Genomic DNA, 18,978 nt, shown 5'->3' on the forward strand with positions numbered 1-18,978 from the left:
TTCATTGGTAAAAGTAGTCCATATAACCTCTTGACTGATGGCACTTTTGTTAAAGACAGATTATCTGCTTCAAACTGACTTGATCGGTGTCAGCTCTTAAGGTACATACCTTACTAAGGAGTCCTTCTAGGAACCATTATGTATATGAGTCTTGAATTTCTTACAGTTTCAAGTACAGGAGGGAAGATGGAGATTTACAAAGCTTATCATGGATATAGAATAACTAGGGGTGACCACTGTTCATAGCAAGTGATGCTAACCACTTCCAATTAATGATAATGCTGTGAAAGTTGGTAATTCAATTTATCAGTTCAAATGCTTTTCTCATTATGATTTAGCAGCCACAGAATGGTTCTGTATAAAGAAAATGAGGCATTTCAAAGAAAGATACTATAAAGACTGGCTTTAAAGGTTTTCCAAATTTATAAAACCTGTCTCCAATCTCAATGACATCAGCATATGCCAGTGGTATAGTATCACCTACAAGCACTCATGCAGTGTTTGAATGGCTTGAAATACATGCCCTTTGCACCAGGCAGCTAAGTCTCTGCATGGTTCATACTGCCACCATATGAGATCAAATACTGCATCACTGCAGCCTTTCTGCACTTCACAAATGTGACCCCTGCTGTGTGAGGAATGCTAAGTTTCCTATTCCTTTAAAGGAAAAGAGGCCCTACCTAACTGAGTTTGTCTGTCCAAGTTTCCATGGTTTCTCACATAAGGAAAAGGTCATCATTGGCAGGATAAAGTATAGCCAATCTGAAATGAATCCACTTCATAGTATCCCAAAAATTCCTTCTGTGCTCCTACCAAGTCTTTGTCTTCAGCTTTTTTTTTTTTATTGAGGCTCTGTGGATTTTTAGCTGTTTATGCCAGGTGCCTGCATAATTCACAGGGCCACAAATGAAGAAAACTTGCATGAGTGTAATAAATTCTTTTATCTGCTCTGCATGAATTGATCTATGTTCTATCTTTAAACAAGCAGTGATGAAGGATTTTTTTTATTATTATTTGCTTATGCATGGAGCAGACATTGCTGTGTGAAAAACTGTTTTCACGGTATTGCCAAATGTAGGGTGCTCTTTTTTTTTTTTCTGAACTCTCTCCCCAGTAGTAGAATGTATTCCTGTTAAAGAGTTTGGTTTATACCTCTCTGACACCTCACATTAAAAAATAATAATAATAATAAATATGCTTCTTCTCCACTCACAGAGTTGTCCAGTTTACTAGAGACCTGGGACAAGTCCTTTAATTTCTGTATTCTCTATCTACAACGTAGGAATAATCACAATATGTTGCATTTAACTGCTAAATCACTTTGAATTTCTCAGGAGGAATGGGTTGTAAGAATCTAAGCATTCCTTCCTTCTTCCATGAATAATAAATCAGCAACTGCCATCAAGCTCTGGGTTACTATATATACTTTTCAGGAATCCTTCCAGAATCTCTCCATTTCCCCTCTATTGTGCGTCAAGAAATGTGCATCTCATCTAGATTAGCCATTTGGGAAGCATCTCTTTCCATAGGCTGTTAACACCATTTCTGCGAAAAAACAATATGAGAATTTGTTTCTCTAAGGGAAATTACTATGATATTTCTACCAAAGTCTCTTTCAGAGCTCAGATTTTCTGTAGCTATCTCTGGGTGACTCTTCTTTGTTGGAATGGCTAGTAGTTTTTAGGGTGCGTACAGTCTGTGGGATTTTTTAAGTCAGTCCTTAATGTGTCATTGATTTTCTACCATGTCTCTGAAGTTACTGGGATTCTTTCCAGGAGCCTTCTATTGGTTGGCTTGTTGAGGTAGTGACCAGTACTATTACTCAGAATACAAAAGATGTATGTAAACAAAAACTCATCTTAACCATGATGTATTTTCTTAAGTGTATGTTATTGAGATTATCAGATTTATTAGTGTTGGAGGAACAGGGTTGTTTGGAGATGGGGGGTTATAAATACAAGTATTTACTTTGCTTTTTCTCCCTGTTATATGATACAGAAAAATCTGAAATTTAACTTTTCTTTTTTCCTGTGTTTTGTTCCCATGTACATGAAATACTAATTTGGCTTATAATATTCTGGATTCCATTCTGGCATTGACGATTCAGAGAAGCATTTGTAGTGGCTATATTTACTTACCCAGGTTTTACTTGATAAGTGAAAATTTCTAAGCTGGGCAAGGAACTATGAAAGCTCAAAGCTAATGGTGGTGTTTGCATTAGACAAGACACAGTTCAGTGAGATGCAGTGTGCACCTTCATTGTCTGAACGTTAGCAAGCAAAATTGACACCATATGTGCCCAACTGTAATTGCTCCAAGAAGGGAAAAGAGAAACATGTCAGAACATTTGAGTAACACCTAATTCAGCCCATGGTTATAAATAAAGCTGATGGTTGCTTAAAAACAAAAGTAGGAAAATATTATGGTTATATTATTCCTCAACAGCGCTTCCTACATAGGTGAACTTTATTACAGAGACAACACAAGTGAAAAGAAACATATAACAACTTTTTATGGTATTTTTATGTTATTTTATTTTTTTCGCAGTAAATAAAGTGGTTATGAGGCTCCAAGGAAAACGGCCCAGATGTTACTGTGTTGTACGAAATTTAGTGGAAACAAGCTGTAAAAAACATAGTCATAAAACAGCCTGTCAATGCCACACATCTGGACAATGCAGCTGTATGTTCCCGCTGCTGTCATCACCCTAAGAAAACTCAATAGCCTTATTTCACCCCAATTAGGCTGCATACCAACAGAATCAGCATTACACAGGGAGGGGTGTATTTTCACCAAGACAGACCCTCTCAAATTCCCTTCAAGAAGCTTGTATCTTTCATTCAAGGCTGGTGCCTCAGACACTAGTCACTTTGTAAAGTAGTACTTCAAAGTATTCCTATTGATTTTGTACCTGCTAAATGTTTTTTTTAATTATTATTATTTTTTATTAGTTTATAATAAGTAGTTGCTTACTGTTGCCTGTTTAAAACCAATATATATATATAAATAAAATATATGAATATATATATGCAGTTTACAGTAAAAACTGTGTATCTGTTCACAATTGCATATTTTTTTCTCTTCTACTTTTATCACATAATATAGCATTTGAGGTCTTTGGACCAAAGAATAGCTATGCATCTTACAGATTTGTTGTTTTTCAGAATGTGTGGCCATTCTGAGCCACATATTGTACAATGTGAAATTACACCCCATCATTTCTGCATGCAAACTATGTCAAATGCAATATTAAAACCATACAAGTAATAGCTGTTTTTGTTTTTTTCTCTACAGGTAGTAGAAGCAGCCAAAGCCATTCTTAACAGTGGAGAAGAGATTCCTGTAACACTAACTGGAAAGCTATTGAAATTTCAACTGCTTTGTCTTAAACAGAAAGACATTCAGAGAAGGGAAGCTGAAAAGAAGGTAGTATAGTATGCCATAGAGAGGATGCTTAATTAACTTTATGAAGCCACTTCTATTCAAGAGCTATTTGCATAAATTCAGCTTTCTCCTCGTGCTTCACTAACTGTATCCATAATTGAAGATAAATGTAAATTGAAATTTATATTTCAAGTTAATTAGATTTTTGGGAAGAAGCTCCCAATTACTTAAATGCAGGTGAGACAGGGAAAAAAATAGAAAAGAAGAAGTATTGCCCTACTACTCACTTGAGTAAAAAGTAGTAATGTCTTAGCTGAAGCATAGAACCACTAGAAAATAATGGTAGAAACTTGCTTCAGCTCAATATATCTCTGCTGAAGTTAAGGTAGGAGAGGTTATATTACTTGAGAGGTATCAGGGATATGTGCAGAGTAGCATTGTGAAGAAATTACTATCATGAATCATTTCTCTGGAAGAAATTTGGAGAAGTTGTCTGTTCCATCCTCTGGTATTAAGGCAGGATAAAATATACATAAACTATTCTTGGTAGATGTTTATTGAACCGGTTCTTAAAAACCTTGCACTGCTCTGCTTTCACCTTTCTATGGCAATCAGTGTTACTGTTCAAATATCTTTGCAATGTAGATGTTTGTAAAAGGTTTCTAACTTCATCAACCTTGTTTTAATTTAAATCCATTGCTCTTTCATTTCTCACTGTGTATGGGGACAATGGCTCAATATCCAAGTGGAGAGCAGGGATTAGAGGTGTCATTCTGGGGTCAATATTGTTACCAGTATTATTTAATATCTTTGTTGGTGACATGGACAGTGGAATTCAGAGCACACTCAGCAAGTTTGCTGATAACACCAAGCTGAGTGGTGTGTTCCACATGCTGGGGGAAAGGATTGCCATCCAAAGGGACCTTGACAGACTTGGTGGGGTCATGCAAACCTCATGAAGTTCAACAAGGCCAAGTACAAGGTCCTGCACCTGATGAGTGGATTGAGAGAAGCCCTGCAGAGAAGGACTTGGGGGTACTGGTGGGTGAAAAGCTCAACATGAGCCAGCAATATGTTCTTGCAGTCCAGAAAGCCAACCATATCCTGGGCTGAATTAAAAGAAGTGTAGCCAACAAGTCGAGGGAGGTGATTCTCCCCCTCTGCTCTGCTCTTGTGAGACTCCACCTATAGTACTGCCTTCAGCTCTGGGGCCCACAGCATAAGAAAGACATGGACCTATTAGAGCAGGTCCAGAGAAGGGCTACGAGGATGATAAAACAAAACAAAACAAAAAAAAAAAAAAAAAGAAAAAAAAGAAAAAACCTCACTTCCACATATTCTCCAAAATCATTACTTCTAGCTCCAAGAGTGCCTTAGATTACTTGTGTGTTCTAGGATGAATTTCACAGAATCACAGAATCACAGAATTTCTAGGTTGGAAGAGACCTCAAGATCATCGAGTCCAACCTCTAACCTAACACTAACAGTCCCCACTAAACCATATCCCTAAGCTCTACATCTAAACGTCTTTTGAAGACTTCCAGGGATGGTGACTCCACCACCTCCCTGGGCAGCCTGTTCCAATGCCTCACAACCCTTTCAGTAAAGAAGCTCTTCCTAACATCTAACCTAAAACTCCCCTGGCGCAACTTTAGCCCATTCCCCCTCGTCCTGTCACCAGGCACGTGGGAGAACAGGCCAACCCCCACCTCGCTACAGCCTCCTTTAAGGTATCTGTAGAGAGCGATAAGGTCGCCCCTGAGCCTCCTCTTCTCCAGGCTGAACAAGCCCAGCTCCCTCAGCCGCTCCTCGTAAGACTTGTTCTCCAGGCCCCTCACCAGCTTCGTCGCCCTTCTTTGGACCCGCTCAAGCACCTCCATGTCCTTCTTGTAGCGAGGGGCCCAAAACTGAACACAGTACTCGAGGTGCGGCCTCACCAGAGCCGAGTACAGGGGGACGATCACCTCCCTAGCCCTGCTGGTCACACTATTTCTGATACAAGCCAGGATGCCGTTGGCCTTCTTGGCCACCTGAGCACACTGCTGGCTCATATTCAGCCGACTGTCCACTATCACTCCCAGGTCCTTCTCTGCCTGGCAGCTCTCCAACCACTCATCTCCCAGCCTGTAGCTCTGCTTGGGATTATTACGCCCCAGGTGCAGGACCCGGCACTTGGCCTTGTTAAACTTAATGCAGTTGACCCCAGCCCATCGGTGCAGCCTATCCAGAAAAATTTATCCAAAAAATTTAATCAAGATTGCACAGAATCACAATCATTTTTGAACCCGAATTACTTTCTAACTGCTGTAATTAGTAAATAAATAAATAAATAAATAAAAGTTGTCAGTACTACATTTCAAAAACTTACTGAACAATTATTTTTTGTTATAGTCCTTTTCCACCAAATATTCATTAAACTGGAGACCTTCATTAACAGAAAGTCAAATACTTGCTGCAAAAAGTTACTCTGTTGAGCAAAAATTACAGGTATTACAAGACATGATATAAAACCTGTAAAATTAGATGATATGGAGACCTAAGCAGTCTGTGCATGTAAAAAGGTAAAGAAAATGGTTTCAAGGATTATGCGTAGTTGAAAAGTCTTTACATGTTTTTTTATAAATAATTATATTTGTGGGAATAATTGGCGGAGGAAGTATAACACAGACTCAATAACATTAAAAACTAGTCGATGAATTAGTGTATTGGTCTCATTGAAGTCAATGGCAAAACTTTTACAAATAAGAATCACAGAATGGTTGATGTTGGAAGGGACCTCCAGAGATCATCTAGTCCAACCTCCCCTGCTCAAGCAGGGTCACCTAGAACGTTATACAGGATCACAGGTTTTGAGTATTTCCAAAGGAGACTTCACAACCTCTCTGGACAGCCTGTTCCAGTGCTCTGTCACCCGAACCTGTTAAGAAATTCTTCCTTAAAAGACAATGAAACCTCCCATGGTTCAATTTATACCCGTTACCCCTTGTCCCATCACTGGTCACCACTGAGAAGAATTTGGCCCCATCCTCTTTACATTGCCCACTCAGGTATTTGTAAAGATTGGTAAGACTCTCTCAGTCTTCTCTTTTCTAGGCTAAACAGGCCTAGTTCACTTAGTCTTTCCTCATAAGACAGGTAATGTAAGCCAAAGATGATACAGGGCCTGGAATATCTTCCCTATGAGGAAAGACTGAAAGACCTGGGTTTGTTCAGCCTTGAGAAGAGAAGACTGAGAGGGGATCTTATCAATGTTTACAAATAACTTAAGTGTGGGAGACAGTGGGATTTGGCCAACCTCTTTTCAGTAGTTTGTGGGGATAGGACATGGGGCAATGGCCAAAAAATGAAGCACAGGAAGTTTTGCACCAACATGCTTCTTCACAGTGAGGGTGATGGAGCACTGGAACAGGCTGCCCAGGGAGGCTGTAGAGTCTCCTTCTCTGGAGATATTCAAGGCCCATTTGGACGCCCAGCTGGGCAACGTGCTCTAGGGAACCTGCTTTGGCAGGGGGTTGGACCTGTGATTCTGTGATAACAAAAATTTGAAGTTTAAAGATTAGTCGCTTTAGTATTAAAATGGAGCCCCAGGCTTTGTTTTGGCAAGGTTACTCTTGTATGTATTAATTTATTTCCCTGGAGAATCTGAGGATAGTTGATTTTGAAGGTAGAAGAATCTCTGGAATTTACACGTTCTTCTTGGTTTTAGCCAAGCAATCTGGACAGTTGTCTGCTCCCCTGGATTACATCTCTATCAAAGTGTGACAGACAAATATGAGAGAAGCAGCTGAAGGACAAACTTGTCATTTTGGGAGGCCTCAGTCAGCTGGGAGGCCTCTTCACGGTAAAGATACTCTGCAGTACAGAATGGGCAAAAATTGGCTTTTAATTTAGAATTTCAACTCTAAATTGCCTGCCATAAAATTTTAGTCCTTTCCAACTAGCTTGTACAGTACAAGTTCCACTGACAGCTCAGGTGTTGAAGCCAGGACTGCACTGGCAGATTAATTCTCAGAAAACTAACATAACTGTCCATTTTTGTTTGGAGTAAACACCAATATATGGAATAGCAGAAGAAAAGCAGAAAGTGAATAGGCAAAAATAAACCATAATTCCATTATAAAATTTCTGTTTTTCAGTAGGAGCAGAAGCTTGTCATTGACTGCCAAGTGTATCTGTTTGAATTATTCAGAGACACTTCTGCATAATTAGAAAAGCGTGTGAGGTAGTAAGATTTATGTAATTATGTAATGCAAAGTTTAAAATGACAGATGCAAAGCTAATGGAAGACTGAAAATTCCACAGAAATCTGCACCTCGTAGGGAACAAGAAACGTGACATCAAAAAGGAAAGAGTCCTCAAAAGGAGAAGCTTTTAGTTCCTGAAGTTCTAAGGACAAGTAGTGCTCCTTATTGGAATCTTGACAAATTCAGATATGTCTCTGCTTATTTGAAGCTTAATTACATTAAATGATTCAGGTGCAATTAATAAAACTTATTGTAAACAGCGTGGCCTGATGATTGCATCATCTGTTTTGATGTGTTCATCAACTTAGAATTCAAACTGATACTATCAAAATCTTTTCTTTGAAATGTCCAAAGCTGAATAAATCTGAAAGCAAATAATTAATACTGTTCAAAATCCCTGGTACCACAGCAAAAACACTTTTAAGAATCTATTGAAGGTATTTCTAAATGGTACAGAAAGGGAATGCATGAAGAAGGGAAGGAAGGAAATGATTTTCAGCTTTGGTCTTGAATTTGAGCTAAATACAATTTCTGCAGCTGGAAAGTCTGCTTTTCCAGCTGGGTGTAAGGAAAACAACTGTGTGGAGTCATCTGACCTATCTCATTTGCATGGAGAGCTTTTTTATTATTATTATTTTATTATTATTATTTATTTATTTTAAAGTGACACCTGCAGGATGCTAGCAGTAAGTTAATATATTTCCAATGTATTTAATTTAGCTTAAAAAAAATACAAAAAAAAAAAAAAACATTCTCATGTGGTTAGAGCATAGTCATGCTGCTGGGAAAAAGTAAGATTCTTGTTCTTACAGCATTTCTCTTTACCTTAATATAGTTTGGATTATTTTAATTTTAGACTTGTTGTGAGCTTCTTGGATTTATAATGTGAGGCTTTGGGAACTATCACCATCTTTTTTCATTCTTTACTCTTAAATTACCAAGTAGAACTTAACATAGGGGGTTTGCTTGGAAATAATGAGAATGGCTGAGTAATATCCTGTGTGAAATGAGCACAAGACTCTTGGTTGTAGTTTATAGTAGACAGATATTTACATCACAGACAAAATAGTGCTGGTACTGTTTTATGCCATGCTCAAGAGTGTTAACAGAGATGCTGAAGACTTAACAGAAATCAAATTTTTAGTCTTATTTTCCTTCAGTCCAGGGAAGGTTTCTGGCTGATGCAAGTACTGTAGTTGCTGAAGGTCATTGGTTCTTTACTTGTCTTTCTACCAGTATTCATTTAATCAATTCTGTAAGTATAATATATACCTTCCCCTCATAATTCATCTTAACACGATGATTTAGTAAGAATATAATAAACTGGTGTGTTTGAGAAGGAAAAAGCAGTGTTTAAGACATCTTTAATGCAACAATTTTATAACTTTGAGAGGGAAAAGTACTCAAGAGTATTCAAGTTATTCATTGATCCACTCTAATTTTATAGCAATCTGCCCTTTGTTCTTCACAAAGGCTACAATGAAAACTTAGTTTCTTCATCCTGTCAGGCTGAAGAAGAGCGAAAAAAGGAAAAAGATGGAGGAAAAGAGAAAGGTAAACCTCTTGGCAAGAAGGAGAAACCCCCTAGTGCCAAGACAGCTGAGAAAGAAAGGAAAGGAAGAAAGACAGACATAGCCCCTGCAGTGCCAGCTACTGTTAAAAAGAACACACAATTGAAGCGACGAGGAGAAGAAGAAGAGGAATGCAAATACATTGGTATGTAAAAAATGCAGATATACTCCTGATAAACTTGCAAAAATCATCGAACCTAGCTTCACATTCATTTACGTTTTTTGTTTAATGTTGAAAGATGTATTTGGCAATACTAAAGCATTGCCACCTTGCATTTGAAGAGAGGGCACTGTGCTTTGCTTAGAAGATATATTGCACAGTCCAAGAAATAAAACAGAGATGAAATATGTAGCACATTAACATCAAAAATGCTTTAGCATGTGTAAGACTAAAGTGGCTAAATAAATCCTACATATCCTTACACAAAGATTTCAGAATAACTAAATGCATGTGTCAGTATCCAAAGGCATCATTCTCCTTTTATTAATAAAGTAAAACTGAGCTGTCCACCATTGTTTAGGGGTGAAGCCAGGTTCTGTATAAAGGGCAATATGATTTCATTTACTGTAAAAACGTGTGGGTAGTGCTAAGACCTGAAGAAAGCTACTCCAGAAGTGAGCTATACAAGGTAAGAAATAACATACTAACCAGTGTTGAGAAAATCTTTATTCTCAATACATAGCACCCGTGGTTACAAATGTCACTGTAACAAAAAAAAATATTGGAGAATGTGCATACCTCTCCTCATTAGATCATAGTTATATTTAATTTGGACCACAGTGAGATTTAACTACGTCAGAAAAAACAGGATCTCTCCTGCCAGAGAAGCACTTGCTGGTCTTGAATGTGCAGCCGTTATTCCCCAGTTGAACCCCTGCAGGCATCCCTTCCTATTTCATCAGACTTCTGTCTATATCCCTTTTGGGATCAATGCTACTCCTGAAGCATCTAAAAAGCATTGGTCTAGATGTTTAGAACAAATCTGAATATTAGTCAAGCTGACAAAATTACACAGGAACAGAACAGTGACTTTTTGTGCATTTGCTCATTTTCTTAGATAAGGCCTGACAAAAACATCATTTTCATAATTTTAAGATTTTTTAGGGACTTGAAAGAGAAGTGTTTGAAGAAATTTTTATGCCCGTAAGAGTCAAAGCCAAAGTGATGTAGAGAACTCATGTTATCTTACTTATGTAAGTATAGAATGTACCGTACAAAATGGCTTTGAGTAGCTATTAATGTGATTCTTCTAGGACCTATAGAAACAATTTTACCAGATCCAACATTTTTGATCCCGATCTTAAGGGGTGTGTGAGGAGTGGGCAGAAAACAGCAGGTACCTGTATAAGATAAGAGATTTTTTTTACCCCATATCCATACTTTGCTGCCTTTTTAGTCACAGCTAATAAGAAGAAAAAGTAAGAAAAATAATAATTGCCTCCAAAAGCTAACCACCATGAAAAGTGTGTTTGTTTAGTATGCTTAATAGTTTTATGTTATGAACTGCTAGCATTGCCATTAAATTTTATTAACTGAGATCATCTCATTAGTCCCAAGGGTATTTACAAAACAGTGGTAGCAATGATTGCAGATTATCTCAAAGGAGAATTTGTCTAGGTATTTTGTGCTTGCAAACATGATAGAAGAATAAAAAACAAACGCCCCAGAGACTGTAGGAATATCAGAAGCTACCTACTGGTTCCTTCTGATTGCTGCATTTTTGCTAATAGTTTGTAATAGTTTGCTTCTCTGACCTTAATTTGCAGTATCACTATATCACTATATACACAAGAAAAAAAAAAAAAAAAAAAAAAAAAAGAATTTTGTTTAGCTGTTGAATTCCTTACTCCAGTCTGTTTTATTGTGCTTTGAACAGATGATGAACCAGATGATGGTGCCCATTATTACTTTATAATCTTGGGTTTCCACAACCCTCAGCTACTGCCTGTGATGTCTGAGCTTGGAGTTAATGTTTCAAGTGTAATCAGGATTTCTTCTGAGAATTATAATCCATTACAGACATATTTGGAAGCAGCTAAACTTCAAGAAGAATCTTCACTTTCACCTGAAGGTAATTTGGTCATAAGAACAAAATTTGTCTAGAAGAGTACTGTTTAGTATTCAAGTAGACTGTTCCTGTTGTGCTTTTCTCCTCTGTGCCTTGTGTGTATGTATACTACCTGTGAGCAGCTTTATTTCCTAGTGCAAAAATGCTGTTGACTTTGGTTTGGTCACCAAAAGCTAAAGCAAAAGCTTGCCTTGGCTGGCCAGTGGAAAGAAGGACTGACTATGCAGGCAGTGTTGCAGCCACAGTTCTGTGCAGCAGCCACCAAGGAACATTTTATCAAATGCATACCTGTGTGTGTCATTAGCCAGGAAGGTCCATTTCAAAGAAAATGTGTACATTTGGTAATTTCAAGGGAAGTGCACAGCTGGCTAGGTTGTGACTGTGTGCCCAGCCAGAAAAGAATGTGTTACAGAACAACACCCTGTAGTCATACAGCCTGAGGACAACTGAATAGCACCTCTGGTGAAAAGGACATGGGATTCTGGTGGACAGCAAGCTAAATGTGAGTCATCAATGATGGCTAACCATACTCAGCTCTATTAACAGAGCCAGTAGGTCAATGGAAGTGTTTTTTCCCTGTTACTTGGCACACATGAGACTAGAGTTTTAGGCTCTGCAGTACACGAAAGATACTGATAAATCCGAATGAGTCCAGATGAGATCCACCCTATGAGGAGTGGCTAAAGGACCTGGGCTTGCTTAGTGTGGAGAAGGCTTACAGAGCACCTAATAGCATCCTTCCAATACCTTTGAGGGGTGTTACCAAGAACACAGAGCAAGACTTTACTGAGGTACATGGCCAAAGGAAAGCAGGTGATCTGAAATCACAGACCCCAGAGAGAGAGGGAAAGTCTGGAGCACAGGAGATACACCCTTGGTAGAAGAGGATCAGGTCAGGGAATACTTAAGCAACCTTTGAATGACCATGGCAACTGGAAGAGGTGCTTGAGGACTGGCGGAAAGCAAATGTCACTCCTGTCTTCAAAAAGGGTAAGATGGAAGACCCAGAGAACTACAAGCCACTCAGCCTCAATCCTTGGGAAGATGATAAAACAAATATGATTATTTGCATATTTATAAGGAAATTTTGTAAAGGGAAAAAGAAGTAAATATACCTGGTAGTCCTTCATTTAAGTAGTGTTATAAGTAGTAATGCAAGTACTTCTTGTTGGCATGTATGTTGTGTGTGTTTTGGAGGATTAATCTGTTTTCACTACAGATACCATTGCAGACAGGTGATGGTTACAACTAACTACAATTAATGCTGGCAGCAGAAAGATTCAACTTCAGATTGCAAAGGAATAGGTAAAATAACTGAGTAGTACTGAGGTAAGATAGAGGAGTTTTCAGATCAGCTGATTCAGTTTAACTAAAACTGCATTCAGTTTAAAGATCTGCCTGCCATTCTTATTTATACTTGAGACTCATAAAGAACAAGTGAGATAGTGGAAAAAGATCTGGGAGGAAGAGGGAAAGGAATACAAATAGCCAGAGTACTGAAATCTGCTTAATTTTTGTTTCTGGGAAAATACTGGAACAAAGAATTTACAACCAGTTAAAAGAAAAAATGAAGATATGAGTAACAGCTAATATATCCCTGTACTCCGCTCTGGTGAGGCCTCACCTTGTGTACTGTGTTCAGTTTGGGGCCCCTCACTACAAGAAAGATATCAAGGCCCTGGAGCATGTCCAGGGAAGGGCTGCAAAACTGGGAAAGGGCCTGGAACACAAGTCTTATGAGGAGCTGCTGAGTGAACTGGGGTTGTTTATTCTGGAAAAGAGAAGGCTCCGGGGAGACCTCATTGCTCTCTGCAACTACCTGAAAGGAAGATGTGGGGAGCTGGGGGTCGGCTTCTTCTCGCAGATAAGTAGCAACAGAACAAGGGGGAATGTCCTCAAGTAGAGCCAGGGGAGGTTCAGGTTGGAAATCAGGAGAAATTTATTCTCATAAAGAGTGGCTAGGCACTGGAATGGGTTGCCTAGGGAGGTGGTGGAGTCACCATCCCTGGGGGTGTTTAAGGAAAGATGGGATGTGGTGTTTAGGGACATGGTTTAGTGGGTAGGTGATATTGGTGGTAGGGAGATGGTTGGACCAGATGATCTTGGAGGTCTTTTCTAACCTTAATGACTCTACAATTCTATATGTTGTTCAAGAACAAATCATGTTAGACAAGTTTAATTTCCTCACAAAATGAATTACTGACCTTTTAAGCAGAGGAATAGTCAGCATTGTATTTTTGATTTTATATAATGCTATTTCTCATGTCCCACAGTGAGCAAGATAGGTCTAGGAAAGTGTATGTACAGTAGGTGCAACCTCCTTGGAAAACCTTAGTTTCTGTAGAGTAGCTATCAAAGGCTTATAAAATAGAAGGATGCATGGAGTGGAGTCGAGAATTTGTGCTTGTTCTGGTATTATAAAATATTATCATCAATATTGGAATAAGGAGGTGTGACTCAAATGCAAAATGTTCTTGACAGAATAGAGAATAACAATTTGGAAAAAAAAAGTGTATTATGTTTAATGTTGACAAATATAGTGTAGTACATTTATGCAAGAATAATGTGTGTACAAATACAAGCTAGGAAACACCTAACTGAAAGACACATTGTGAGACAAGCTATCATGCTGACTTTGCAAATGAACATGTCATCAGTATCAGTATGCCACTAAAAAAAATCTCCAGATTATAAAAGAGAATATGTCCTAAAAATACCTGAAGTAATTCTATTATACAACTCAACAGTGCGTTAAAATTTCTTAAGAAATGTGTGTCAATCAGAAAATTCCAAATGATCACAAAGAAAATTATTAGGGATTTGTAAAACTTGACTTATGAGGAAAATAAATAAATAGTCAGCCTTATTATTTTTAAACTTAAGGATAAAGGGCATAAAAGGGGATGTAATAAAAGTTTTCAAGTTTATAAAAGGCTAGCATAGAAAATAAAAAGTATAAATTACAAAAAACAACAATATAGCAGGAAGAAAATTTCTACAGGAGAGGTTGGTGAAGTACTAATGTAGATTGAGTAGGAATATTGTTGAGTCTTTGAGGCTTTTAAGGTTATATTAGGCAAACATTTGTCACCAATGATATAGTTAATTGTGCCTTGGAGCAGAGGTTAAAGTATTTCCTAGTTGAATGGCTTTTGAAATAGATCATGACTGATCATTTCAGTAATGTACAAATATATACTTCTAGAAAGGAAGACATTAACCTGTAAATCCAATTGTGTTATAATGTTTCTGTTGTTCATGGCATTAGTACTACTAAACCATGGATTAGGCACCATAGCTTTCATGTTCTTTTCCTTCTCAGGTGTCTAAATGCCCTATTGGCTTTCATTTTGTGATGTTACCAAGTCAAGCACTATTAGTGCCTTTCATATGGTTAGGTTTTTGTTCCTCTAATCACTCTAGTAACTCTACTATTATTTCCTCTTTTCTGAGAGTTACTATTCAGAACTCCGACCAATCTCTCAGCCTGGCAAAATGGAATTCATTTTTCTGTTTCTGCTGGAAACGTGTGACGTGACACATTGTAGTGATTCTAGGACTTCTGTTTCCACAGTGATGGTTCAAAATCAGTATGCAATGTATTAGTATATACTAGATGCTATTATTCCACTGTTACATGATTATAACAGATTGTTGTTGTTCCAAAATTATGTAGAGTACTGCTGAATTCCATCTTCACTTCAAATTATTCAGTAATAGAAATGAGAATTCAGTTCTTCTGTGGGGTTGTGCCACACTTCTTCTGCATTAACAGTTTCTTTCACCTCTTTATCTTCCTTTCATGGAAACTAATTTATTCTGAGAGGGTTTACATGATGAAACTATACTTGAGGAAGAAAAGACCTTACTACTATAGGCACAAGAATGAAGAAGAGAGGCGTTATTCAAGGACAGAACATCTAATGATTGATCCTAGAGAGCCATGATGTTTCTGTGCAAAGGGAAACCTAAGCATCATACATTTATGTGTTTTATTATTAAACTATGGGGTGGAGTTAGTAAAACATTATTATTCTTCTGTTGTAAAACTGAAATTTTTGGCTGCAATATTGTTAGCAAAGTGCCACTCAACTTCCATTCAACAACGTGAAGTGGTTGACCCATGACTGAGCAGTCTAAATACTGTTATACTGCCATGACATGCATTCAAAGCTGAGTGTGTTAGGAGAACATTGCCACTGAATTAGAGCCTATATTTCATGAGCAAATGAAAAAAAAAAAAAAAAGGGGGGGGGGGGGGGGGAGAAGAAAGATGATCCTGTGACTGAGATGAGCTGTTAGGAGCATGGAACGGTTTAAATCAAAGGACCGTTTGGGCCAATATTCCATCTCCAGAAGTGGTCATGAACTGATGCCTAAGGAAGAGGAAAGGGAGAAGAAGAATATGAACAGCATAAAGGAAAGGAATAGAAGTTATAAGAAAAGAAGAAGCGTAATAGGAAAAGCACACATGAAACTTCTCCATATGCACCTCACCTGGCCTCCACTTATTTTCAAGTCAAGGGATTTTCCTGATCCCGATGTGTCTTGTCTTTGTACTAAACCTCAATGTATTTATTTTGTTTATTTTTTGAGGACTTGTTCAGATTTCCTTGAACTACTGGAAATTTCTTATACCTACAAAATCTTTTGGCAGAGAGTTCCCAGATCTTCTACCCAGTGCTTGGAGTCACTTATGACACATACCTTCAAAATCATGATAGGACCATTTTATAAGTTAATTGGCCATCACTTCTGATGGCTGCTACACAAGGAATATATATCTTTGAGTTCTTTAAGAAAGTCAGCATTTTTTGAAGAGTTCACAGCCTCACAGAGTTGTTTTAGTTTAAATCCATAGGGCCACTGGCAAAATACAAGTGTGGTATTTGGCCTCACTGCTTAGGTTTTAAAAGTGCTGAGCACCCACACGTCCAAATGAAAGCAAGTAATTGCAGGCTTAATATTCTTATGTCTCTTAAAATTAAGCTATAATAAGTATGGTTGATCTTGGATTCCAGAGTATGATTTTAAGTTTGGTATTAAGAGAGAAAGTTTTTTCTCTGTACCTGGAGCACCTTTGAAAATTGATCATCACCATGCAATAAAAATGAGAGCTATACAACTTCTAGACTCACTATTCATAGTCATGCTATACCTTAAACTTCTTTTAACCCCACTTTCCACTTCAACAAAATGGTGATAGTAAGGCTTGCTTACCCTATACTTAACTGTTTGGTCTAAATTTGTGCTGGCAGCTTTGGAAAAGTGCAAATATTTTTATATTTCCTAGGTTTCAAATATTAATTGCTGTTATTTTGGTGAAGTTTTTTTGTTTTATTTCTGTGTGTTTGTTTTTCTAAAAGAAATGCCATGTTACCGTACTTAGGCTTTATCTTCTGGGAGTTTTTTAATATACAATTTGTGCCTTTTGTAGAATGGAGATAGTGCACTGTGATTTATCTAATACTTTAAAATTTAAGATGTTGAAGCAGAGAAAAGAAGGAAAGATGAAGCTGTCAAAGATCTGGAAATGTTTTGGAAATACCTAGAGCCAGTTCTGAACAGTGGAAAGCATGGATCAAGTCTCTTTGACGTTGCCAGACTTCATCACCTAGTTAAGGAGAATGCCTTTCCCTCCGACTGGTCTGACAGAGAAATGCTGGTCAGTAGATAATGCTTTCATAACACATGGCATGCCTTGAGGTTTGTAACATTTAGCACCAGTTTAGAACTGGAAGGAATTTTAGCTCTCTATTCTGTGAAACAGAAACAAAACAGTATGTTTGTTATCTTCAACAAAAAATATTTTCTATATATCCAACAAGTATATTCAGCATGTATTCACGAGGAATCCTTTGAATAAAAGTACCTAACTTGGAGTTTCTTAATGTTGTAGGCCACAGCAGCGGAGTTGTAAACAGTTCAAAGTACTAAAATTAATTCATTGGCTTCACAAAGGTCCAATTTGAATCTCATTAGGGAGTCAGATGTCAGTGCTAAATAAAATTAAAAATATGTTTTTGTTCTCCTAACACCAGGTCTACTTACTATATATCAGAAAAGTCACAAGAACAGATGAAAATGAATGCAAGAGTGCTTTTTGATTATAAGCTGTTGTTTTAGCACACCCTGTACTGCTTCTTGTTGCCCTGCCCAAAACATGTCTCTGATGTGTTACTCTTTATAGCCTGGTGAGTTAGGACCATTGGAAGGCAAAGTAAACAGTTAGAAAATTTTTCCAACCTGGGATCTCAAGTATGGGAAGGTAAAAGGGTCCAACATCTTCTAATCCACAGTGGTGGCAGTGAAAAATAGGACATGCTAAAGCTACATTCCATGATTTATCCTACTGTATTTGTGGTCTATATTATTAGGGTTAAAGGACAAACTACATTCTCCTAACACTTTTTTAAAGTACATTAAATCCTGTATATAAACAATATTGTGAGCTAGGAAGTACCCTTGATCCTGAAGGGATCAGAACTGAATTGGGCTAAATCCATAGTGGTTTTTAAGGCATTCACTAAAAATGCCTCAATTGTGGAAATGTGTAGACTTGCTACTTACAACATTATTCACCATTACATTCTTGATCTAATCTTAAAATACGAAGCCAATTTTGAGAAAGAAGTTCTTTAATCCTGTATATCTTCCCAGTAATCACCTCTTCTAGGGGCCTGTTGCAGCCCATAAATATCCTGCAAGCACATATCTTTACTGAAATAAAAGAATAATTATCTGTCACTGAAATTGTTCCAGCAGATTGTAGTTGTAATTTCACATTCTTCTGTATCAGAATTCAGTAGAGCTCTAAACAAGTAGGAACATTTGTAAGTCTTTAAAGAAGCAGATGGGAAAAATGCAAGTCATGAAATCATAGGTGGATAGAGTAAATCTGTTCTGGTGGGCTTCCAGGAGAGTCTTTGAGTCCTATCTTGCTGCATCTGGAAAGACCAAGAGATACAGAAGGATAACTTTTTTGACAAATTGTTAGACATTGTTACCAAAAAATGATAGTGTTAGGTACAGAAGAAAATCTCCATTTAAGAAATTTTTGGTATTTATAAAGGAAAATGCTTTCAAAAATATTTTCCTTTGTTCAAGAGTCACTGGTGGCTTGACTCAGAGAACTTTCAACAAGGATCTGATTCTGTTCTGAGATGAGTAGAAAGCAAGGAAGTAAATTCGTAAAACTGTAATTATACAAACCTTTGTATCTGACCCTTTAAGCGGTGCCAGGTTGTACTACTTGTAACTGTAAAAATTAGAATCATATAATCATTGAATGGCTTGAGTTGGAAGGAACCTGAAGGATCATCCAGTCCCAACCCCGCTGCCATGGACAGGGATGCCTTCCACTAGACCACGTTGCCCAAAGCCACAGTCCAACCTGGCTTTGAACACTTCCAGGGATGGAGCATCCACAGCTTCTCAGGGCAACCTGTTCCAGTGCCTCACCACTCTTAGATTGAAGAATTTCTTCCTAATATTGAATCTAAATTGGACCTCTCTTAGTTTGAAGCCATTACCTGTTGTCCTATCACTACACTCCATGATAAAGAGTTCCTCCCCAGCTTTCCTGTAGGCCGTCTTTAAGTACTGGAAGGCCACTATAAAGTCAGTCTGGAGCCTTCTCTTCTCTAGACTTAACATCCTCAATTCTCATAGCCTGTCTTCATAGTAGAGGTGCTCCAGCCTTCTGATCAT

The 18,978-nt window shown here is 37.8% G+C and overlaps 1 protein-coding gene across 2 annotated transcripts in view; it reads left to right on the plus strand.

Annotated features, from left to right (window-relative positions):
* The window catches only part of SPAG17 (sperm associated antigen 17), a 110,251-nt gene that overhangs the window by 21,996 nt on the left and 69,277 nt on the right, over positions 1 to 18,978 (plus strand). The window contains exons 4-7 of one of the 2 annotated variants that reach the window (XM_035314579.1): positions 3,295 to 3,426; positions 9,137 to 9,344; positions 11,077 to 11,271; positions 16,752 to 16,933. In XM_035314579.1, the coding sequence (XP_035170470.1) occupies positions 3,295 to 3,426; positions 9,137 to 9,344; positions 11,077 to 11,271; positions 16,752 to 16,933 (717 nt within the window). Of the gene's footprint in view, positions 1 to 3,294; positions 3,427 to 9,136; positions 9,345 to 11,076; positions 11,272 to 11,908; positions 12,060 to 16,751; positions 16,934 to 18,978 lie in introns of those variants that run through there. The other variant, XM_035314582.1, reaches the window with a different exon arrangement.

This window comes from Oxyura jamaicensis, chromosome 1, assembly GCF_011077185.1.
Source record: "Oxyura jamaicensis isolate SHBP4307 breed ruddy duck chromosome 1, BPBGC_Ojam_1.0, whole genome shotgun sequence".
NCBI lineage: Eukaryota > Metazoa > Chordata > Aves > Anseriformes > Anatidae > Oxyura > Oxyura jamaicensis.